Source organism: Ciconia boyciana, chromosome 1 (assembly GCF_034638445.1).
Source record: "Ciconia boyciana chromosome 1, ASM3463844v1, whole genome shotgun sequence".
Classification (NCBI taxonomy): Eukaryota; Metazoa; Chordata; class Aves; order Ciconiiformes; family Ciconiidae; genus Ciconia; species Ciconia boyciana.
This window is the reverse complement of record NC_132934.1, coordinates 3647770-3672433: the sequence shown is the minus strand read 5'-3', so window position 1 is coordinate 3672433 and position 24664 is coordinate 3647770. Positions and strand designations below refer to the sequence as shown.

The 24664-nt window shown below is 46.4% G+C and overlaps 1 protein-coding gene across 6 annotated transcripts in view; it reads right to left on the bottom strand.

Annotated features, from left to right (window-relative positions):
* PLXNA4 (plexin A4) overlaps positions 1–24664 on the bottom strand; it is a 431262-nt gene that overhangs the window by 147463 nt on the left and 259135 nt on the right. For all 6 annotated transcript variants that reach the window (XM_072864978.1, XM_072865153.1, XM_072865238.1 and 3 more), the window contains one exon: positions 10023–10123. In XM_072864978.1, the coding sequence (XP_072721079.1) occupies positions 10023–10123 (101 nt within the window). The remainder of the gene's footprint in view (positions 1–10022; positions 10124–24664) is intronic.

Here is a 24664-nt window from a genome sequence, read left to right as displayed (position 1 = left end):
TGCAACTTCCTGAGGAGGGAAACAATCAGTGGAGGAAAATAATCAGAAATCTGCATTCTCCCCATTACCAGGGGCTGGTGCACACTGTATTACAGGATCCAGCCATGCCTGCTTGCAGTGGGACTGCCCCATGTCCCTACAGCACATAAAGAAGCCCATAGCCAGTGGCAGAAGCAATTCACAGCCAACATGTCTATCTTCACTGTAAATTTGGCCTCCCCTGCAGGAGGACAGCAAGAAAACATGTTTTCTTTGAATATCCTGGTTTCTTGCATCCAGCCATGTTAGCCACTCCAGTCTAGCTCTGGCTCCGGGGATGAGACTCTATTAAAAATGTACCCGTTACCCTGGCAGAAATTAATTTGGTCCAATCTATTGGGCATTGGAACAGGAGGCAAGAAATGTTGTTCTGGTCCAGATCTGCCACTCATCTCTCATATAACCACAGCCCTGGCAATGCACTGTTTTTCCCTGCTCTTCTCTGTGGCTGACCTGTGCTGGTGAGCCCAGAGGAGAGCTGCAGCCAGCTGACACCCAAGCTTGCTCTTCACTACTGAGGCAATTGGCGGGGTTCATTTGCAAGACATTTTACTTGAATGTTGTGTTGTACATGAGGGATGGACTTCTATATCTCCCCACAAGGCCAGAGATCAGGCTGTTGTCTGGTTCCTGTAATTCAAGGAGCTAAAACATCTGCGTCTGCCTTGGTAGATGGTTCCTGCTATTGATGGTATGCTATTCAAAAGCTGCTGAAGGACATATCTGAAGTGGAAAACAGTGGAAGACAAGATGTTCAGGAAAACTGAACAATGAGTTCCTCAGATCCACTCACTAAACAAAAGAAATACGTATATTGCTGAGGATAGGAAGAAGAGACTATGTTTGTAGCAAAGCAAGGAGGATGCCCTCAAAATAGCCCCACAGCAGGATGAGATAATTGGCTTCAACCTCAGAAGCTCCTGTGAATTAACACAGCCTGCCTCCAGGACCACAGTACTACAGGGAAGGGAGATAAAATCTCCCTGGTACAGAAGCCAACTGAGAAAGGTTCTACTTCTGCATCTCCACTTGGGGGAATGAATGCAGAGGGGTGTGGGAGCAAGAGGGAAAATCAGGGCCTGGAGACACGCATGCTGGTGGCACACAGGGGTATTTGGTGGCAGGTCTCTGAATGTGGGAGTGTGCAACAGAAGGTAATGGCATGTATTTATGGGTAGGAGTGTGTGTGTGCAGATACATGGAGAAGGTGAATCTGGATAAAGACATACCTTAAAGGTTCACTGTGCTTTTCCCTAGGAGGAATAGCTTCTTAATCGTCCCCCCCATTCCATTCTGAGACCTGTCACAGGTTGAGGATGATGAAATGTCACAGAAGAAACAGTGGAAGGCAGATGTGCTGTCACCCTGGGGAGAGCTCATTTGGTGTGCCATTTTCTCTCATTGGCAGATCATTGGCCACAGAGGCACCAGGGAGCATCTGACAGCAAGACAGAGGGTAATTCCCTACAAACAGCCCAGTGAATGAGACCCAGTTTCCCGAATCATCCATATATCATGACACTCGTCTACTCCAGAGCATGGCACAATCTTGCAGGAAACCCTAGCCCTGCTTTATTGCAAATTAGGACCTTGGAGGCCTTTAAAATTCATGAGAGAAGTGAGATTGGTCAAGTTACAAAACCCAGACCTGGTTTTGGCCACCCTGAGAATATGTGGGGAGTGGACATCCCAAGCTGGAGTTGGGCTCTATTTTGTTGCCCACACAGAGGGGTCTAATGTCACTTGAGATGTCCTCAGGACCCCAGCTGGTCCTCATCTTATCCTCCAGATGGAATGGGTCTCCAGTAGACTGGCATATTTGCCAGCCCCACGTGAACATCTCAGATACCCCAGGCACTCCAGTTGCAGCAAACAGCATGGATGGGCAACTGAATTGAGTTCCTTGCATAAAGAAAACCACCTATATTTCAAATTCTCCCTGTACATTCTCCATACATCTGTGTTTAGGCACCTGAATTAAGTCCTTATGTTGCCACTCTGTATCTAGATCTCCTTGCTGGTTCTGTCAACCTCCACTTTTTAACCTAAGTGAGGGTACACTCCTTCCCTGTGGCAGCCCCTGTAACTTTGCATCTCAGCTCCAGTGCACGTCTGAAAAGATTTCTGAACTGATCAGGGTGGTCATACAGCTTTCCCCTGTCCCTGTTTCCTCCATAGCTGTTACCCTAGAGATGTACTGTGGGATATCTAGATATGCCACCCACCAGTGTGTAGTGTCCCAGAGCAAGGGCGATGCTGAGATGACGAAGGTCTGTCCTCTGTCAGGGAACCAGCATACAGGAGGTCCTCTAGAAGGCCCCCAGGTGCCACTGAGCACTATTATCCCTTTCTCATTGCATGTCCTAGTACATGAGACACACCTCCTAGCCGACGGCAGACTGTGAGCTGTGTTTCACATCAGAGAAGAAGAAACCCCAGAGATCTTTCTCTGCAAAGGCTGAACTTTCTGCAGTGCTAAACCTGAGCTGCTAATGTTTCTGTGATGGAGACAAATCCCAAGTAGGACACCTAACTCACAGGGCTGTATCAGGAGAAAGCTTCTGCTGGAACCCACTGCACAAACTAATTATCTTCCCGCCCCTCCCCACTGCCCTCTAGCAAAATAAGCTAATCAAGGAAGAAGTTTGTTATCAAAACACATTTACCACACGCCTGCGTCTTGCAGTCCACAGTACCCAGTGCTGTCCCCAAGTTGCCTCAGGCAGGCACAGCCACCAAGATAATCAACCTGTGAAGGGCACAGCTCTGCCCTGCACTGCTAGGTAGACCGGAGCAGCAAAAGTGCTCTCAAAAGGGACATGATGGCATCTAGGGAATGGAAGGACATAGCAATGCTTGGATGCACAACGTGCAGGTACAGCGATGGTCGGCTCTCCAGGACTAGTGATCAGCTGTTCCTCTCAAAGGGACAGGGCTGGTTCAGAGAGGTTTATTCAGTGTCATCGCCCATCTGTAGTGAAATGGGATTCCCAGGAGCCTCTGTTTCATTTGGGGCTTTATCACCATCAATAGGCATGCTCCCTGTCCCAAGAATTTCCTCCTGCTCTCTGGACTAAGAGCTCTGATCTCATTTCAAAAGGCCATTGGAGAGCTGTCACATTTGAGGCTATTTCCTCTGCTCCAAAGGAGAGGCAATGCCTAGGTGTGAAATGATGGGTACTTTAGCTATACCTCAGCAGACAGATTACAGATTATCTAGGCTCAATGCAGAATGCTTAATGGGCCAATGTCACTCTACTGAGCTCCCCTGCTGTGCGCTTCCCTCTGTGCGAAGGCTGAAATGCCGTCTCCAGTTTCAATAACTACCTGAGAAGAAGTGGGAATCACTCTGTGCCAAGGCCAATTGTGGGAAGATGACTCCACTTTCCTTTGCTATCAGATGGAGAGGTTCACAGGCCATGTGCACGGCTGTCTGAGTGCCAGCTGTGACCAGGGAGGAGTCAAACCAAGCAATGTTTGGAGACAAGGCATCTTGACAGTTGGTTCACTCCTACCTTTGCCACCATTGACTGGCAGTGCTAACACTACCAATCAACTGATTGGAGACTTTCAAACCAAATGAAAGATTTCAGATTTCCTGCAATTATTTTTCCCCCCATCATTTATGTTTTTCTCCCATTTGTGTACCAACTGCATGTATCTGTCAACCTCCTGTTGCAATGAGAAATGCCCCCACAGGGGCATTGACACACAGGGGTATTGAACATAGCAACTGAAATATCTCTGAGCTTCCCTTCTGATGGGGGCGATCAGCCCAGCTGGCTGCAAGTTTCCAAGGCAATGCAGGATTTGAGGTGGAAGCCATTTGCTCTTTGTGTGGCTGATCCGCCTTTAAGAAGATTAGGATAATTGTCATGTACCTTTCACATGTAGAGGGTCTCCCAGGTATTTGAAGGCACCAGGAGCTGACCCATGGCAAGATGATGCTAAGGCAGGAAAAGATACAGAAAGCTTTTCCTGTTAAAAAAGGTCCTAACCGTGATTGTGAAGACGTATTCATCATGCTAGGCAAATGCAAAACATCTACAAATTGCTACCTTACTGAAGGGACTGTGGTTTACACCTTGGGACATAGGGAGTACAAAGCAGGGACATCTGAGGCCCTGGTTTCTTGTAATGGAATCTGAGGGTCTATTGGATTGCAAGTCCCTGCAGGAATCAGTAAATCACTCTTTTCTCACTATCTGTTAGAGCTCAGAGTGGCACAGGACTGAGTGTGATATTCCACCCTCCTGCCCTGCTGGGTCCCTGAAGCCTGATCCATACAGCCCTTCCCATTGCCCCTTCCCCACGCAGCACTTGAGATATTCTTCCTCCCCTGTGCAAGTGGAGGAAGAGGCTGGGAAGGAAAAGAGAGGAGGTGAAGGGGAAAAAGAAAGAAAAAAAACTCAGCCTGAAAGACAGTCACAGTCTTTCAGACGGCAGAAAGTCAAGCAAGTAAAAGACCCTTCAGAAAAGGTCTTATTGCAGCATCTGTAGGTGGCTTAGGTTACCCGAGACTCTCTAGTGATTCAGAAGACTTTGACCAAGAAAGTTAAAGCCAGGGACGATCAATGAGCCTCTGCAAGCAGCATCGCATCGGGTTACCTGCTGAGACGAGACAGCGGGAGCTGCACTTTGTAACTTTTTCTTTTTTTTTCCTGGTCTGGCAATGAGTCTGAGCAAGGATAACAAACCTCCCTCCCCCTCCACGCTAATCCCTCACTCCCTAGAAAACAACTTGTTCAAGTGCCTTTTTTCCTCCATATCATGTTAGAAATGAGAACTGTAATTTCTGGGTACACAAGTATCCTGCAGCTACAAGGCAGACAGAAAGAGCTGGAGAGCAGGAGGACGTGGAGGGCAACTTCCCAGATAATGTGGTAGGCATCTGCTGCCAGAGGACAGCATAAAACCCTTGTGAACAGGGCTGGTTTTTTTGTGGGGAAACCAAAAAACTCTCATACAGCTTCTCAAGTGTCTCATAAACACCATCTCCGCTGCTGCAGCTATCCAGTTAATCCATGGTCAGCTCAGACTGAGTAATTGTGCATACCAGATTTTGGTCATCCCTTGACCAACCCAGAGCCCACCAAAGGGATCCAGGAAGGTGGCTGGTATGGCCCATATCTAAAAGCTTTCTGTCATTGATTCTTCATGCAGTGAGGATGCCTACAGGAGGCCACTGCATCCTGTTCCCATGGTTCAGGAGTAGGGGGGCCTCTCCTGGCACGTATTCTGCAGCTGGGGTACAGCTGGGGTGCAAAGCCAACAAAGCCAGCTCAGGTCCCTAGGTGAGGTTCTTGGGTGCCAGAAGGACACACAAAGGACATGTGCACCTCCTCACAGATGAGCAGAGGAGTGCAGAGAGCAGAGCCAACTCCTGGCTCTGCTATCTCCACAGTAGGACAGACTGGGGATGCTTAAACAAACCCTCTTCCCTTCGCAGCAAATGTCAGTTCCTCCAAACCAACAGTGGTTGTTGATGGCCTGCTTTGCTCGGTCTGTAGAGCTGGTAAAGACTTCTGGGGGAGAAAGAAGTCACAGATGCCCAAATGTTTCATTTTAATGAAAAAAAAAAAAAGTAATGCTTCACTTCAGAATGACTTTTTACTTTTTGTAATTCTAAGCAATTTACTAAAACCTGAAATAAAATTCCAAAATAAGAACTTCTGAGGTCTAAATGAATCATTCTCCAATTACTAAATGGTATCAGCCCCTTCTAAAACAGCTTTCAAGAACATTTCTTATTAAAAAAAATAATTGGCCCACTACAAGCTGGAAAAAAAGTTTTGAAATATCACAAGTCCCCCCAGAAAATGAGACTATTTTCCTCTCTGATTGCAACTTATGACCTGCCAGCCAAGGAGTCCCCATAACAGCAAGGACAGATGCCAGAGCAGAAGGGGGCTGGTGCCGAGAGGCTGCAACCTCCCTTAAGGACAGCTTGTGCATGTTTGACTATTCATCCCAGAATTAGACAGAGTCTACATTAGAATGAAATGAGGCAGCACAGCCAAAATCTAGAAGTGGCAGTTAACACAACAGAGCCTGGAACAGGTACCTTCTGCACCCAGCAAGGTCAGCATATTTCCCTTTTATAAAGTGTTGCCTCTCCCTATAGGGATGATGCTGCTCTTCTACCCCAAAGATCCATTCTGCTGGCAGCTGGGGTGTTAAGCAGAACCCAGAGATACTGTGCAGGGCTGAAAACTTGCATGGTCACCACGTGCACATGGATCAATGCTTGTGCATGTCTGCTCTGGAGCTGGTGCTGGGCCAGGCAGGGATAGAGAGGGCTCATTCAGCTGCAGAAGGGTTTATCCCTCCTCTGAGGGCAAAGAGCATCCCCTGTCTCTGCCCCTCTGCGTGTGAGGGGGAAAGGAGGTAGAGGAGGGTAATAGTTTGGATATGGATGGAAACAGAAGAAACTTGCCGGCGGGGTTGGAGGGGTAGTCAGATTTTGGATGGCATCTTTGGACACCGCTGCATCTGACATAGGAGGAAGCTGCAATTCATTTCAGGCTTGGAGAAAACTTTGCTGTGCTCTCATCCCTCTCTGCAGCCCCCCCATTCGGGCTGGTGACATTGCTGCGACCTTGCAGCCAGGCACCGAGTGCCTCCGTGCCAGCTATTAGCTTTTCAGCCTGGTTCCTCCCCCCCCGCCCTCCGCTCCCACCCCAGCCCTTCGCCCTCCCCTGGAGACCCATGCAGCAACCGAGCGCCACGTTTTCAATTTACACCAACTAAATGATTCATCGCTGCCTAAAGAGGCCTGAACAGAGCCCAGGAGGGGAGCTGAGCTATAGCAGGGAAAGGGGGGGGGGACAAGATCGGGGCTAAAGATACAGAGATGAAAAGCTCCGGTGACCTGCTCTATATCAGCTCTCCTCTTCTTGGGGCAGAAGCCAATCAATCCTCCCCCCCTCCTTTCTCCTGCAGCTGTCTGTGTGTCTGTCTGTCTCTTTCTCTCTCAGCAGACTCGAGTTTCTTGGTGTAAGGTTAGGACAGCAGAGCCATGGAAATCGATTCCTGAGCCCTGGCACACCGCCCTCCGCACAGACAGCCAAGCTCCGTTGTGAGACAATGGATGGAGAGCCATCCCCAGGCATCCCCAGACCTCTCACGTGGCAGGAGCTGAGGATAGCTTGGAGATGGGGGTCTGAGGAAAAGGGTCTGCATCAGCCCTTGAAATGCAAATCCCAAAATAAGAAAGACCCACATGGGAGAGAGAAAAAGATAGATGCTGTACCCCATCTGGCAGTTTTCACCCATCTCCCAGTCTACCAGTGTTCCTCTTGATGGTTTATACTGGAGGAGAAAGATGAGTGAAAGGCATGGCTCTGCCCACAGGCAATCTGGTTTCCAGTACCACTCTGCCCCAGGTCTTTCACAGCCAGACTGCTTCTCCCATCCCTTCCACAAAACAGCTCCCACATCAGCATGGCTGGATTCAGCTGTGCACCGCAAAGCCCCTGGGATTCCTGACTGGGAGGGAAGAATTAGCACTCGCGAGGGGAAATGCTTATGGCACATTTCCCCAGACATCCTTGTACAGGAGCTGATGATGACGCATCCCACTTGAGGAAAAGTCTGTTAATGAATCTTAAGGGGTTCTGATGTGCAAAAAAGTGCTAATAAGGGACTCAGTATTATGGCACTCTTACCCTGAATATCCTGCACAGCCAAACTTTGTTGAATGGGTTATAACTGGCTCCTCTGCTTTCAGGGCTACCTAAAAGGATGAGGAAACTGAGACCCAGAGAGGAACACCTGAGGCTGCACTGAAAAACCCTTCCAAACTAGGACGGGAAAGCAGATTTCCTGACTGCAATGGAAACTAGGGGGAAGGAACAGACTGGAGTGGGATTTGATAACATTTGCCTTCAAACTGCTTCAAAAAAATCCACAGGGAATTAATCTCAGTGACCCTGCTGCAAGGTACATAAATAAGAACTGCCTCTCTTTTCCAGATAAGGAAACAGAGGTTAAGTGACCAAAGGGAGGAGGGCATGTGGATCCTGCCATCAACCAAGTCCAGACCGCGAGGCCAAACTTCTTGAAGGACCGAGTCTGTACGGGGGTTTCTTGTTCGAACTGAGTCGATGCTGCCACCCTCACTTGTCACTAGACATCACGTTTCTGACACCCCTTCACAATGAGCTGCTGGGCAATCTGTAGCTGTCTCTGCCCCTTTTCTCTCCTTTTGGGGATTTATTGCTAGATGTATTGATTGCTTGTGGCCACTGACCCTGCACAGCAGGAGATGAAATATCTAGCATTGCTGTAGTACAATCAACAGCCAAATTCATGCTTTCTAATACTGCTGGCACATAGTCTGTGCTGTCCCTCCACTGACAGCAAAACACACAGTGCTCTGTAGGATGGATGCAGGATAAGATGAGTTGGAAACATACTATAGAGCTGAGTATCAATGGGAAATATCCTCAGGTCACCAGGGTGAAAGTTTCATGGGTTCATGCCTACCAGACCACAACTCAGGACTGGTTTGCCAAGGATCCCTTGAACAATTCCAGAGCCTGAATCAAGTTTTTGGACAAGTTTTGGGATGGATCACCTAGATCTGATCTGAAATTAAGCAGACTGTCGTGGCTTTGGATGAGGGCCACACAAACAAAAGAGCACCCACAGAAGGTTGGAATATGGTACAGATTTGGTCCCTTTTCTTCTGTTCCAGAAAGGAGAGGTAGCAAAGAGGATGACTTCAACTGGATCACTGTCTCCACCAGGAGAGTTTGCAATGCAACAGGAAGAATTCAGAGGTGAACTCAGCGGGAGAAGATAGACACACTGCAATAGCAGAGTCCATCAGAAAAACACTCCATCGCTGCCAAGGACACTGAGACTTGGAGTGGCAGCACCCTGCAGAGCCATGCTCAGCTGGAGACACTTGGTTAGACAGATCCAATGCACTTTCCAGCCACTGTCTCTGCTGAGAGGTTCTTGGCAAATGAGATCACCCTGCCACTCATAGCCAGGAGCTCAGCCAACCTCACACCTCCCTCTCCACAGCTTTGGCAGAGGGCTCTCTGCAGGAGGAGGTCACTGGCAGTGAAGGCTGCAGAGAGGAAACTTCAAGATCAATAGCATCATTAAAAAGCCTACAGAAAACAAAGCCAATGAACTAATCTCCCAGTCCTGAGGACACCTGGACCCAGTGCTTCTTGCAAGGCACTGGATAAGCCAGTACTGTAGAATAATGAAATGGTGAAATGAGGTCCCCTCCTGGCCTCTTATACAGAAGCCCAAGAACATGAGTAAAGACAAATTTGCTCAGAATCCTGGCAAGATAAGCCAAACGAGCAGTTTGGCTCATTTGTGCTCATTTGGCACAGTTGAGTTGACCCACGCAGGATAAATGCTCAACTTCAGGGTCAACTTTTTCCCACAGTGAGCATACAAACCGTAATGCTACCTTGAAATCTAAGTTGGCGTGGACACCATGATGCTTACAGGGACCTGATTCCTCTCTAAGGGCAATGAAGATCATGACAAGTCTGAAAGAGGAGAGGTTCAGGTCAACAGTGGAAAGTTGGAGGTTGCTGAGACAAGTGTCTGGCTGCAAGTCAGAGCCAAACCACCTTAAGCAATGGAAACAAGAAGGTAATCGTCACCCAGAGGAGAGCTGCTGGAGGGTCTGATTCAAAGCACATCAGGATGGACAGGTGCTTTCCTGGTGCAGTCAGCAGACTGTGGATCAGGCAGCTGAGGAGATCTGACCAGTTTCTACCACTCTTCTCTTCCCTTGTCTTCAAAAAAATGCTTCTCAGTTTAAAAAAGCCTCCCCCAGCAAGGCCCAGAGACCTTGCTGGAGGTACCTGGGTGACTCATTGGCTCACCTGGCTCAGCCAGGGACTGAAACAGCATTTTGCATCTCTGCCATGTATTATCACAGCCATTGAGGGAAGATGGCTGGGGGAAAAGCAGGGCTGGGATTGTGGCAAACACCAGCAGGTACTTACGTGTTGTGAAGAACACACCATCCACAGTGAGGGTCGCCTGAGCCCAAGCACTCGCTGCAGGTCTCGTACTGGCTACACGACTCCACGGGCACTCGAGTGAGCTGCAGGAGGAAAGCGGACAACCTGTCAGGCTTTTCACAGGGCTCTGCAATGCCCATAATGACTCGACAGAGGTGCCACCCTCCCTGTCCTCTTCCCGTGGTGCCTGTCCTCCCAGAGGGACATCCCTGCAGAGCTCGGCCGGCCGGGGGCGGACAGAGGGATGTGGCTGTAGATTGCTCCAGAGTTCAGCCTGGTGCAACCCCTGTCCAGATCAGCACTCAACTTGATGCAATCCCTGTTGAGACCAGCACCTCCCTCTGGCCTTCCCCTCTTTCCCATGGCCTTTCACACTTCATTGTCAGATGACCTCACTTGCAGTTTCACAGGGAATCAGCAAATCAGGCAGGCTGTGTGCAGACTGTCGTGACCTGGTACCTTGAGACAGTTAAACAACATGTGATCTTCTGCAGCAAGTTAAACTCACTGGATCTCAATGCTCTCCTACACTCTGGTTGTGGACCCTGTTGCTTTCCGGCTTCTTGTGAGAACTGAGGTCTCATGATGCCTTTGTCTCCCTCCCATGACCTCCTGCACCACCACCAGTCCCAGGAGAGTGTTAGCTCCACTCGCCATTGCCCGTGCATCTTTCCAACCATCAGTTGTCCCATCCCCAGAGAGGTTGCTCACAGCAGGAAAAGGACAAAGGCTACCAGCCTGGGTATTGAATGAGCTTGCTGTCACCCTGACTTTGCAGCTCAGAAGGCATTAAAGGTGGACCTGAAACACCCATCTACTGCCAAAATACTGCATTTTATTATCTTTTTTTTTACTTTCCTCCTTTTTAATTAAAGTATCTCAGTCAGAGATTTCAAAGACAGAAGGGACTGTCTAGCCTGACCTCCTGTCTAACGGACCAGAGCCTTTTGAGTCCTATTAGGTTTTGTAAGCCCCTTACTTCTTTTGAAGCCAAACATGCAATTTGGGCCCAATGACCTGATAGCCTCTTTTCCATTGAATAAGCTTCAGAGAGCTTCTATAATATACAGTCAATTGCCAGTGCCTTCACCCCAGCTCATGTCAGCAGGGAGAGTTTATTCCTTCAGATGATATAGTGTGGTATTATCCTGATGAAACACCACTGAGAACTGCCAACTATAAACTGCAGAACAGTTACTCATGACAAATGACAAGGGAATACACCTGGATCCTAGTGACAATTTTTTACTTGGTGCAACATTCAAGAGAGTTTGAGCTATGAAGAGACAAATTAAGATTCATTCTGATTGCATCTGTAAATGAACCAAGAACTGACTTTTATGTATAAATATATATCAGGCAAAATTCCAGCTATTTATGAAGATCTTTTCTGTTTGTATCAGAAATTGTCTTCCTAACCCCTATACAGACACCCCACATGGTAGTTGATAGTCTATGAGCAAAAGCTGAAAATCTGTATTTTTACCTCTGGCAGGTAGCAGTAGCTTTAGAAAACTTCAGGTAGAAATACAATCGGATTTATTTACCATTGCACCATTGCCTGTGTCAAGTCACCCAAAGAAACCAACTGGGACTACTGAAAGCTTTTAATGAAAAAGGGAGAATGTGAAAAAAAAAAAGAAACCCACAAAAACACCTTTCGCAAATTGAATCTATTGCCATGAGCATAAGAACATAATCAGGACGGACCACAGAGCAACGCAAATGGGAAGATCAAAACAGGGAGCGAGTCATTCAAACTTCTGTAAGTATTGAGAAGTTTCAAAGATCAGATGGCTTGGCCATGAATGCAATTGTTCCACCTTCCTTAAGCTTCAGGTCAAGAAGGTATCAACTGTTCATCAAATATAAATTGTATGCTCCAGGATTTCACCCAATTAGATTTATGTTGAACCCCATAGTCTGTGTTGCAACCAACTTCCAAAAGACATACAATTTTTTACAAGAAGACATCAAGGGCTTGAGACCTTATAATTTCTTATGTCAGCCATTCCCACCTGAGAAAAACATATTGTGAATTATTTTTCCTTGATCAATCTAACTTGACTATTTTTGAATGTCAGATTACTTGCAGAAGAGGCAGATAATTCAGTTTTGAAAGACTGTAAATCTGCCATTCCTCAATCCAGATGCAATCAATTGTGTAATCTCTACTTTGTAATTAGAAATTTGTGAACACAGTTGGGACTGGCTATGCAGTTGCTATCCAAACTACCCTCAGTTTAACATATGGTGCTTCTCAATTTATCCTCATTAGCTGTAGATAGTTTTTTCTGAACCTCAGTTTCTGAGCTAGTTTACATCTGTCTTATAGAAGTGAGCCTTGGTTAAGAAGTTTTGAGCAGAACACGCACTTAACATTTAGTGATGTTGGGTTTGAAAGTTCTGAGTCAAAATCCACTTGTGACTATGATATATGTACAAGAAAGAAGTCCTAGAGGACTGAAATTTGCTATTTCTTTCCAAATTGCTACAAAAAGAGTAGATAAAAAGCGGTCTCTGTAGGTTTTATTATTATTATTATTAATTAGCTGTCAAAGGATATCCAAGCTCCTTTCAGAGGCAGGAGGAACCTACTGGGAATCCAGATCTTCATCTTTGCAGAAATGCTTCCTTTTCAGTGTACTTAGGGTACTCAGTCTCTATAGGATATAGTTTGTATGTTGTGTAGGAGCACACTTTGCTTGTGTCGCTGTCCCAGAGAGCACAGCTATGCAGTATGAGCTTGCACCAAGCTATATGCCACATCCTGTCAAGCACACCAGAGTAGTAGGTGTCCTGTGTCACCATTTGCATTGCTATGTGTTATTCCTGCTATATGAGACCTTTTACGAGTTCACCTCAAGTAGCTTTATTGCGAGATTAATTAAAATTGTACCACGCTGATAAATGTCTTGGGCTGTAAGTGCCAGACCTTCTAATTAATAAAGAAAGAAACTACAAAAAACAAAGGAGCTGTGACTGAAAGGAAAGCCACCTAGGGGTCGTCAGCTGAAAAGAAAAAGAACATCAAGCAAATAAGGCATATCAGAGGTCTTATTTTCCTTTGGAACATAAACTGTAATTAATTCAGCTCAGCTTTCCAAGTTGAAAGTTTTGAGAACTGACCGTGCCCCCTGGGAGCAGTCAGCTTTTTATGCTGGCCCTAAAATATCTGAAAAAGAAAAGTCCATGCAACCTCCAATTACAGTGCCTTGCCATTATTCACAATGATGAAGGGACGAGACAGTGCTGAAGGTTGAAATCTCCATTGTAAACCAGACTGTGATTACTCCTTCCACCTCTTCTCCATCCTTGGAAAGTCTAACAAACTTTTCAAGGTCATTTCCCAACCTCGGTGAGGCTCCCTACCGCTGGCCTTCCATTGGGGTGGAACTTGGATTCAACATTTTGCGGCAAATATAACCAGGGTTTCATCAGAGGATTAACAAAAGCAAGGTGTCCTTCACTTTGTGGCACTATGAGCCAGGTTAGAGTAATTTATATTCCTGCAGTGGTCACAGCTTAACTGATATTTTGGCCTCACTGTGCTAAAGCAATATATGGATTTAAGAAGAGACTGCTGTTGTTTCAAGGGCTTATATCACATATGTGATGAAGCATATATCCCCATTTTATCAATGAGAGCTGAGGCTGAAAGTGAGGTCTCATGCAGCTGAAGTAGGTGCTATCTAAATGTCTTTGAAGATGTGGGCTTAAGGCATCTGAGCAAGTTCATGCAAGAAGTCTAGGAAAGAGCTGATTATTGAACACTAAGTTATTAAGTACAACATATTTAGACTTTGGGTTCATTGAAATATTGAAGAAATGAAGGTAAGTTCCTATAGTTCCCTATCCAGACACCTGATGGACATCTAGGAGCTGCTGTGCTTCCAAGGCCCTGTCCATAGCAGACCAGAAGGACAGATGATCTCTGATCATCTCCGAGGAGGCAGCATTTCCAGAGCAGCCAGCACACTACAGGATTTCCAAGATTACTGCTGTGCAGAGGAGGGTGTTAATGACCCAGGAGCCTCACCACTAGCACCTCGGGTGCTAGGGGTGACCACAGGGGAGACCAAAGGGTCAGGACCTGTATCCCTCAGGCAGCTTCACCACCTAGACTGTCCCCTACTCACAGCTATATGGAGTGAGATGCAATCCCAGAGCCAGAGTTGGACAAGTGGTAAGTGTATCGGATGTCCTTCTCAAGGACAGCAAGAAAACGATGAGCAGGTCCAGCTGCCGTAGCTGCAGCAGGATTTGAAGACATATTTCACTTCATCAACACATTCATTCACAGGTCCCCAAAGAAATCATTCATGAGTTTCTGGCTCACAAGGACATCTTGAAAAATCTGGCAAAATCTGCAAACTGCTGTACAGTTCAGAGCTCACCTGCTACATATGACTTCAGGGCTTTTCACACAACACCGGGGCTGTCCTCACCTCTGATCCAGCCTAAATTCCAAACCGCAGCTTCTCCAGCTACCAGCCTCGCTTCCACCCTCTATTTCTAGTATGAATGAGTTACAGAAAGTCATTTAAAACAAAATGATTGAGGTTTTTGGATCTGACAGACAGTAACAGCTAATCCTGTTAGAAATTTGGCTCCTGCTTCTGCCATTATATACTCAGAAAAGCTCCTGCTATGTGCTCAGTCATAATTTTCTGGCTCCCATTTTTGACTTTTTTATTTCAATATACATTACTTTTTTTTCCCCTTAAACTGCCAACATTCTGGTCAAAACGTGAATCATTGCTCAATCTCTGCTGTTATAATTGGATGTTAATACAGCGGCGGGATTTATTCAGTCTGATGGACTAAGTTAATTTAAATGTACAAAAAGGCATCTTAAGTAGCCAATTTCCTTCCCAACAGTCAAAAGATACATTTCCAAAATACTGAGCAGTGACTCTGTCAAGCCATGTGGGTTCTGTGAATGCTGCTATCTTTCAAGACTCAGCCAGCCCCGAAAAACTGCAGAAAGATTAAGAGAGGAGCTTATTTGATTTCAAAGCTTTGAATAGAGTGTTCATGATAATACAGCTTATTAAATAGAGCAAGGCAAAAAACACCTAAGAGACCACTGGTGGAAACAGATTCTGCACCCTTAATAGAGTCAGTGAGGATGTTCGGTCACCTGCACAGCATCCCAGAATGCCAATTTTAATTTGGCCTGAATTATGGACACAGGGACCTTGAATTCCACTGTCATGCTTCAGATCCTGTGCTTCATCCACCCGACCTAGAAACTCAGCAAAAAGCAGGAACACAGAAAAGAAAAGCCCAGGGAGATGAAGCACCTCTTAGTTATACTGATAAGAAACAGGACTCACACACATGTAGATGGCTGTAAAAGTGGTGGTAGAGGAGACGCTCCTGTGGGGATAGAGATGAAGATCTGGGTTTGATTCCAGCCTGCCACTCCAGCAAGATAAGTAAATAACTTCCCAGTCCCACTGGGACAGGGAATGTCATTTCTCATCAGACACCCCCAAGCTCTTCTTCTTCATTGTAGCACTTTTCCCAGTAAATCCATGCTTACATACTTGGAAAACTGGAGGCTTTAATTAAGGAGAGTTAATTGGAAGCAGCAGTAGCTGTCAAGGACAAATGACACAATAATTAAACTGGGAGTCAATGTCCCGCTGTGTGGCAGGGTAAATTACCTGTCCAAATATACTTGTTCACAAAGGGCTTCCTACCTACAGCTGTATGTGTGCTGCTTCTCCTCCTCTCCTCTTTGCTGCCCTGAGCTGTCCTACACGTCTTTGGTGAGAGATGTCTTTACTCTAGCGTTGACAGAGCAAATCCCCAGCCACAATCACATGCCACTCACATGAACAGAGGTAAAAAAAGGAGAGATATAGAAAGATATGATGCCCACAGCCTCTGTGCCAATAGCCCCAGAATCCTTTAGGGTAAGGCTGAGAGATGTCAGTTCCCATCAGATGCTCTCACGATGAGATTGCTATTGGTGGTCCTACACCAGCGCAATTTTCTTTGCACCCCTTGCAGTGCAATTCTCTTCTCCATGCCTCCCTTGGCAAGAACCTGCTTTACAGCTGGCTCAGAAAAGCCAAGTTGGGGACTTCAGGAAGGCTTAATTTCTGATCCATCAAGTCTGTAAATCTTGCAGCTTGCGGGGAACAGCTCCGGCATGGGAGATATGCAAAGCAAGGGTTTTGCCCTCTCACCAAAGTCTGTCTGTAATATTAGAGTCTAAGTCTAAGCTAGAAATCCAGGCTCTGCTGAAGGAGAGACCTTTGGCAGGGCAGGATTTGTCTGCTCTCTGTTTTAGATGTCTACCCAGGGATGAAATAAATCACACCCTGGATGTTCCTATGTCTATCCACTGAATATAAAGGAGTCTAGACAGCCAGGTCAGATGGAGACATTTACAATGTACACGTTGAATATTGGGTGAGGTGAATCTCACATCAATGCCATACTTAATTTTCTGCTGTTCCTCTAATCTTGCCACTGCAAACAATCCCAAAACATGCTAAGCTCTCCCCTCTTCCTAATTGTAGCACCAGAATAACCAGTCACAATACAAAATGCACTTTCTTTAATCACTGGGAGAGTGGTAGAGGAAATCCACTGTGTTACATAGCTAGAAAACTGTTCCAGGAACTCAAAAGACCTTGTGTGATGACACGGACTGTGTTTGAACAAGTGCCTTTCACCATCTGCTCTGTAAATACAGCCCTCGTGCTTTGCTGCATCCAAGCTCATCCCTGTTCTGGCTTTATTTACAAAGGAACAGACACTCAGATAACAAAGATTATCTCAGTCCTTTTCTCGAAGGCTGGGCATCTTCCCAGGTTCCCCCTTCACAACTGCTCAGCCTACGCCCTGTGCTGTTCCTTCTTCAGAGAAGTCTACCACGCTGTAATGACTCCTCTCCCAAAAGCATCAATGCTTGAGGACATGCTAGGGACATGCTATCCTGCTACGAGTATGGCTGGCAACCTGGAGATTGAAGAGCGCGTGTCCAGAGGTTTCAGCATTGAATCTCATTCAGCTTTCCTCCAAATTCACTCTTGTGTTTTCCTTACCAAGAATGCAAAACTCTTCCTCAGCTGGGATAGCAACAGTGCATCCCATCAGCATGCTGATGTTCTCTCTGTACAAGGCAGGAAATTTATTAGGAATCTTTGTCCCTTGTAAAAATCACAGTTCACCAGGTTGGAGATGTGGAAGGAGTGTCAAGTGATTTTACCCAAGCCTGATGAAACCAGCCATCTTCTTACCCATCCTGCAAACCATCAGCTCTGGCCAACTTTCTCTGCCTGTGGTATTCAACCTGTGTTTCTCCCTGCCAGGTCCAGGTAGCTTCGGATCCCCCCTGCCTTGTTTACTGCTAAATCTTTATGCCACAGTCAAGTGTTTCAGTCTGTAAACTGTAAAATAAATGAGGTTTGGCTAAATATTTGTGTTCAAAAGCCTTCAAAATAGAGAGCTTCATGTCACAATTAATGCAGGGCAGGCCCAGGCTTAATGAGAGCCAGTGCCTGTGTGGTTACTGAAGCATGCCTGCCGAGCAAGGGATAGATCATTACCCAGGCTCTATAAAGACTATATTTAGATTTAATTGGGACCTGTAATGGAATTTATGTCACTGCAATGGGCTTCCTCGAAGTCCAGCATCACTTGAAGGCTCCTGGTGGAGGCGTGAACAGTTAAAGCACACAGGGAGAAGTTAATAGTTGTTTCTAATGGTGATGGCTACTTTCCAGGTCACCTTGTTCCACCATCTTTCCAGATGTTCCCATCTTCACCCTCAGTTACCAAGGAGCATCCTCCTGCAGATTCATTCACTTCAGCAGCCCCCTCAGGTAGCCTATTGTGTCTCATTGTTGTCAACTACCATTGATTTAATCCTATCAGCACTCCAAATCCCACCTCTATACCCTCATCATCTCCCTGGGTTAAGATGTCTTCATCCCAGTGTCTGGAGGATCTTTGCTTCAGCTCTGTCCCCAGCCACCCTCACTGCCTCTTGGATTTCTAGCTCCACCACTTGACGAGCCATGTGGTTCATGAAGGATTGATCATGTTGATCTAATTCCCTTGTGCAGGATTATACGACCCCTACAAGTATTGTCAAGCTGCAGAAATCGTGGCAGGCAGACAGTTTGAAAAATGCCCTTTTCTTCAGTTGTGATCAGACTTAAAATTCCCTGTACTAGCACATAAAAACAGCTGTACTGGTTGGGATCAACACTCCACATATCCCAGTTCCTTGTCTTCAGCCATGGCCTTATGGCACTAAGGAAAGCATAAGAATAGTGTAAGCATGTATGATATGTCCCCAGTAGCTGCTCAGCCTTTGGCTATTTTAATTCAGGGGAACTTTCAAGTCTTACGTGTCTGTATTCCATAACCTGAACAGATCTTTCTTTAATTTTCTGGTTTATCCTTGAAATCACATTGAATTTTTGCATCCACAGCATGCTTTGGCAGGGAGTTTCACAGCTCCAGAGCCCACGGCTTGAAGGAATCACCTCTTCTGGTTTGTTCAGGACTTGATTTTCAACAGTTTAATTTCATGCCCTGTAATTCTTGTATTTGCAGAGGTGGTGAACAGTCACTTCCTATCCATCCCCTTCTGCCATTCATAATTTCTCCAATCAGAACCATACACCCCAGCTCACCTCTTCCCAAGCTGAAGAGTTCCTGCTTCTTCAGTCACACCCCACATGGAAAACCACTTCATACCTCTGATCATCCTGGTTCCCTTTCTCTTTTGACCATTTATTTACCCTTGCTAGCCAAATGCTGGGCAAAAGGAGAGGCTACCTGGTGGCCTAGGTCATCTCTTTATAGCCTTCTCCACCTCTCTCCTCCCTGGACTCTCAGGCACTGACCACATCATCAAAACCTATTAAGCTACTGCCTTTAACGGGGTGCCACCTCTCAGCTTGAGGCACGTGACTGTGCATATCCTTCAGGCTCATCTTAGCTGCGAAGGAAAACACATCAGCTTAAACCATGATTAAGACTGCTTTATAGCACGCTCAGCAAACGGCAGGTAACTCGCGAAGCTGCGTGCACTCAATTGCTTTTAGCGATGTGAGCATACAGTGGTACTGAGCTTCACACAGCTCCTCAGAGGTCATGCTTCTTGCCATGAAAAGGGGCATTTGTTTTGTTCCCAGATACCCTCACACATAGCCCCCCCTTCAACCTCTCTCCTCTCATCACTGCCTCCTTTCCTTTTATAAGTCATTCTCCATGCAGTGCCATCAAATCCCGGTTGACGTGAGCTCCGCAGCCTGCCACAGGCAGCATCAATTGGAGTGATAGCATCAGCTGAAGAGTTATGAGGTCACACCAGTTAATCTGCAAACCAAAAACTTAAGATCTGAGGCAGGGGAAGCCATGATAACCTTTGCTTGCTGTTGATCCTGAGCTGCAGCAAACATACACTAACCCACCCTAGAGACACAAAATTGGGACTTTCCAGGACTATTACACTGCCTCTGCCTCTCCAGAGCACTCACCACCAACAGTGTTACTGAGTGTTTCAGTCAAGAGTTAGCCAAGATCCGGGGAGAAAATGTGAAGTAGGCTCTTCCTGAGCCCTTAAATATGTCTCAGTTTATTAAACGAGAGAAAACCAGACAGAGCTTACTGCTCAGCTGACGCCTGTGAGAGCTCTGTGCGTTCTCAAGGTTTGGGTGGTAATTAGTGCTGCCAAAAAGACAACGACCAGGCAGAGATGCAGGCAACTATTTTGGGGCATATCTATTTGTCTTTAGATATCTCTGCAGTTTGTTTCAGCGTGGAATAAGTGAGAAGAAGTTCCTGGCAAAGCCTAGCTCACTCTCTGCAGCACTTTAATTCGTGGAGGGCTTGAAATGCAGAATTCCTCCTGAGTGCAATGAGGGTTGCTCCATCCCAGCCCCCAGTGCCCATATTTCAATGGATTAAGTGCATAACCTAGCGCAGCAACCACTACACATGTTTTCCCAGCTTTCTTAGACATTCGTCTTGCCATAAAATGAAAGTTCAAGGACATTTAATTCAGGATCACATAAATGCATAGCATTTAAGGTCAGAAGGGACCATTAGATCATCTGTTCTCACCTCCTGTACATCACAGGCCACTAAATTTCTCCCATCTACCCTTATACCAAACCAAATAATCTGGTTTTAGCTAAAGCATGTTGCCTAGAAAGACCTCCCATTTCGATGTGAAGGTACCAAGAAATGGAGAATCCTCCATTTCACGGGCTGTTTGTTCCAGTGCTTAATCACTCACACCATAAAAAGCTTGTACATGCCTTACTTTACATGTGAATTCATCTGCCTTTGGCTTCCAACCACTGATTCTTATACTATTTTTCTTCTCTAGATTGAAGAGACCTTTAAGCCTGCTGTTTTCACCCCGTGAAGATGTTCAGACATTCAAATATTGAGTCATTCCTCAATATTTCTTCTGATAAATTAAGAGATTGAGATTCTTTCAATCCCTTTGAGGAAATCATACCTTCCTGCTCCCTACAAATAATTTTTGTGGGTCTTTAGTGCTCCTTTTCCTATCTCTCCTATCTCTTTTACAAAAGGAGACTCCAGAGCAGACGGCAGAGCATGACTACTACTCGCCCACTCTCTTGCACTCCTCCAAGGATGCAGGGCGGTGTCAGCCTGTTTCTGCTACAGGCTAGAGTAGGAGAAACCCTTTGCAAGGATGTAAAGAAATGACCCACTCATCCATTTCAGTCATTGCTTTCTAGGACACGTCTCCCACTTTTCCAGCCTGACCTACATTTCTTCTTATGAGACAGAGAAGTTTGCATTTGTTTTGTTTGAGGGAGCCAAACTCACCCAACCACTCTGTCCTCATCATCATTAATGCTGAGCTAATCATTGCACCATTGAATATTTTATCTGCCTGTGGGATTTAATATCAACTTCCCGCTCATTCATGAAAATTTTCACTAGCTTTGGGCCCAATATTGATTGCTGGAGAATACTACTAGGAAAACCCTCAGGCTCTTTGAGAGCTGGCAAGTATTAAGCCACTTCCGAGATTTTTTTTGCTATTTTTAGCTTTTTTTTTTTTTAAATGGGAACAGGCTGTGGTGTTGACTCAAGTGCTGTACAGAAAGGTAAAGACAAGGCATTCACACAATAAAACTTCATTTCCTCAAAGAATGAAAAATGCCTTATTTTTCATAAAAATATGCTACCCAATTGCCATTTGGCCCAATTCAGGAGTAAGCATCAGGAACTTCAGACTTATCCAGGGACTTTACTACTTAATATTACTCCTTCAGCTACCACGAATCACTAAAGCAGGGGTCTCACTGATGCACGCAAATTATTAATATATTCCCTAGCATATTTGACATAGGGTGTTTCTGGTTTCAGGTGTGCAAAGTTACTCTCAGAGGGGCCCTGCACTCTCCAGTGTCTGTGTATTGTAGCTTTACACCTGTCCAAAATGTGAATAGCCTGAAGTTAGGTAGGATCAATCTGGGCAATGGAAACCTGTGGGGCTGTTAGGAGATGTGGTTCCTGAGGCTGAGATGACTCCCAAAATTGTGGTTGTCCTGTGACTACAGGCATTGCAGAGTTACAGCAGCATCGATACAGCTGGTTTTGCTGGCATCCAAAAGCATGTATGGGTCATTCTTTCTCCCGACTGGTGGTGATAACTCTGAATTCAGGCCTTTGCATGGATCCCTAAACTTGTGCAGCAGCACACAAGGTGCTTCATTCCTCCAATCAGTTTCTCTTTCCCTTGCACTCATGTAATTTTTTTGTATTTTTCTCCAGCCAAAGCAGAAGGCTGAGACTCCCACTGTGCCTTTCTTTTTATGGAAAGACATACACAGCTCCCAGATTTCTTGAGGAAAAACAGCTGGCATGAGGATCTGTAGTGAAACTGAACTTTTGTTACTTTAACTGATTCAAACCTGATTTAACGGCTTCAATACTCCCCAGTACCTCTTTGGTACCATATGAAACAGTGAGATCTCATTTCAGCTCCTTGCTGCCAGGCATTAAACTCACAAAAGCTGCTGCTGAGCAGGAGTGCTGGCCGAGGGGGGCAATGACCAGGTCTGGGGAGGGGGGGCACGGTGTTGGACGACTGCAAGACAAACACTGCCAGCTGGCCTGCGCTTAAAGCATGGAGACCCAAGAGACCCCAGAAAGCCTTTGCCAACTCTATCCAGGTGGTTCCCAAACTGACATCTTGAAAGAGAGCAGGATTAACCCACTGAAGCATCTTAAAGGAGCCCTTCACCTAGAAGATCAAAGCTGCACTGGTTCCATGTCTTTTATTACACCTGCCTCCCTTGTGGGCATCACTTACAAAAACCTGCAATCTGATTTGGACTGGGGGATTTGTTCAGGTGCATTTCACAGTCCACTACACTCCGTGCAAAAAAAAAATAGAATACCAACCCCAAAATACCCTTTTGTCCCTGGCCACAAAGAAGAAGGGAGGCTCATTTGGCATATAATACAAGGGGAAAGAAATGAGAGAAAGGAGCAGGGCCAGGCCCTTGGAGAGCTCCTCTGAAACACAAGCCATGCTGTGCAGCTCAAAGGACTTGCTCCTCCTGTCCACCTCCAGCAGCTGGGACAGTGAAGCCCCCTCGGTCCCAGGGCAGCCCCAGCACCTCCCGGCAGGGCTGGCTGACATGCATACCACCAGCATTTCAAGCAACACTTGCATCTCTTGGCAGGACCCTGCTGACCCTCCTGGACCCTTTTATCCAGGTCTCACCCACATCCCAAAAAATAAGCCAGTGGCTTCAAAGAGTTTGGAGCCTCCTTGCAGAGCCCAGTGCATCTGACTTCCCTGTCTCGGTAGCAGTAGAAGTGACCTCCTAATTGCTCCTCTTTACTTTTCCTTTTCTCCAGCCAATGCAGATGTGTGCACAAAAGGGCCAGCACTCTTCACCTGCGGTCCTCAGAGCCATTCAGGAAGGGGACGGGAAGCAAAAAGCATCAGGGATTAGAAGAAAGTCAGGCATAGCACTGAAGTGGCTGTCCCAAGGTAAAACACACTTAGAATCATAGAATCATAGAATCATAGAATCATTAAGGTTGGAAAAGACCTCTAAGATCATCAAGTCCAGCCATCAACCCAACACCTCCATGCCTACCAAACCATGTCCCAAAGTGCCATGTCTACACGTTTTTTGAACTCCTCCAGAGATGGTGACTCCACCACCTCTCTGGGCAGCTTGTTCCAATGCTTGACAACCCTTTCAGTAAATAAATTTTCCTAATATCCAATCTAAATGTCCCCTGGCGCAACTTGAGGCCATTTCCTCTTGTCCTATCACTTGTTACTTGGGAGAAGAGACCGACCCCACCTCGCTACAACCTCCTTTCAGGCAGTTGTAGAGAGCGATAAGGTCTCCCCTCAGCCTCCGCTTCTCCAGACTGAACAACCCCAGTTCCCTCAGCCGCTCCCCATCAGACTTGTGCTCCAGACCCTTCCCCAGCTTCGTTGCCCTTCTCTGGACACGCTCCAGCACCTCAATGTCTTTCTTGGAGTGAGGGGCCCAACACTGAACACAGGATTCCAGTTGCAGCCTCGCTAGTGCTGAGTACAGGGGCACGATCACTTCCCTAGTCCTGCTGGCTCCACTATTCCTGATACAAGCCAGGATGCCATTGGCTTTCTTGGCCACCTGGGCACACTGCTGGCTCATATTCAGCCGGCTGTCAGTCAGCACCCCCCGGTCCTTTTCTGCCGGGCAGCTTTCCAGCCACTCTTCCCCAAGCCTGTAGCGTTGCATGGGGTTTTTGTGACTGGAGTGCAGGACCCGGCACTTGGCCTTGTTAGACGTCATACAATTGACCTCAGCCCCTTGATCCAGCCTGTACTTATGCCTTCATTGGCATAAGAATTGACACCAGTAAAACAATCTAGCCACTATCTAAATACTACTGTGGCCATGCATCTCTTGGTTTAAGAAAAGGTTGACCCTCTGATGCATAGACTGGTCAAAGTGGAGTGAAGCTGATGTAGCTGAAATCCCCTCTCCTGAGCTCTGTGCACTGGATCTGGCCTCCTTTCAGCCACAACAGGCTCATAGCACCCATAGGATCAGCAGAGAAGACCAGAGGTATTGATTACCTGGCACCACGCTCCCTCTGACACATGCAGACACGTGCATGCACGGTCCCATGCATGCGCACATGCAACCCTGGCCGCCAGCTAATGGCATTTGCAAGAGCTGACAGATTTACACTGTACAGAAAGGGGCTGTGGGGAACATTTTTTTATTTACCGGATTCCATTTCACACCGGTGAACCGTAAAATTATAACTACGGCTTTTCTCCATCTTTTACTGATCTATGATATCTGTCTGTCTGTCTCTTACCTAGACACACACATGCAATGTGGCAGCAATAATGTATGTCCTGAAAGAACAATATCATCTCTGCTTCCTGAGGATTACAGCCAGCCTCTTCCAGAAACAGCAATCCCTGCCCCTGGTTTATTAACCGAACAGCAGGCATTGAGAAAAACCCTCACCTGCACAATCAGGAGAGTGGTTTTCTCAGCATTTATGGAGAGCAGGAAATTAGGAACATATAGTAAAACCAGAGGACAGCTGAGGATCAGTTTCAAATCTCACCA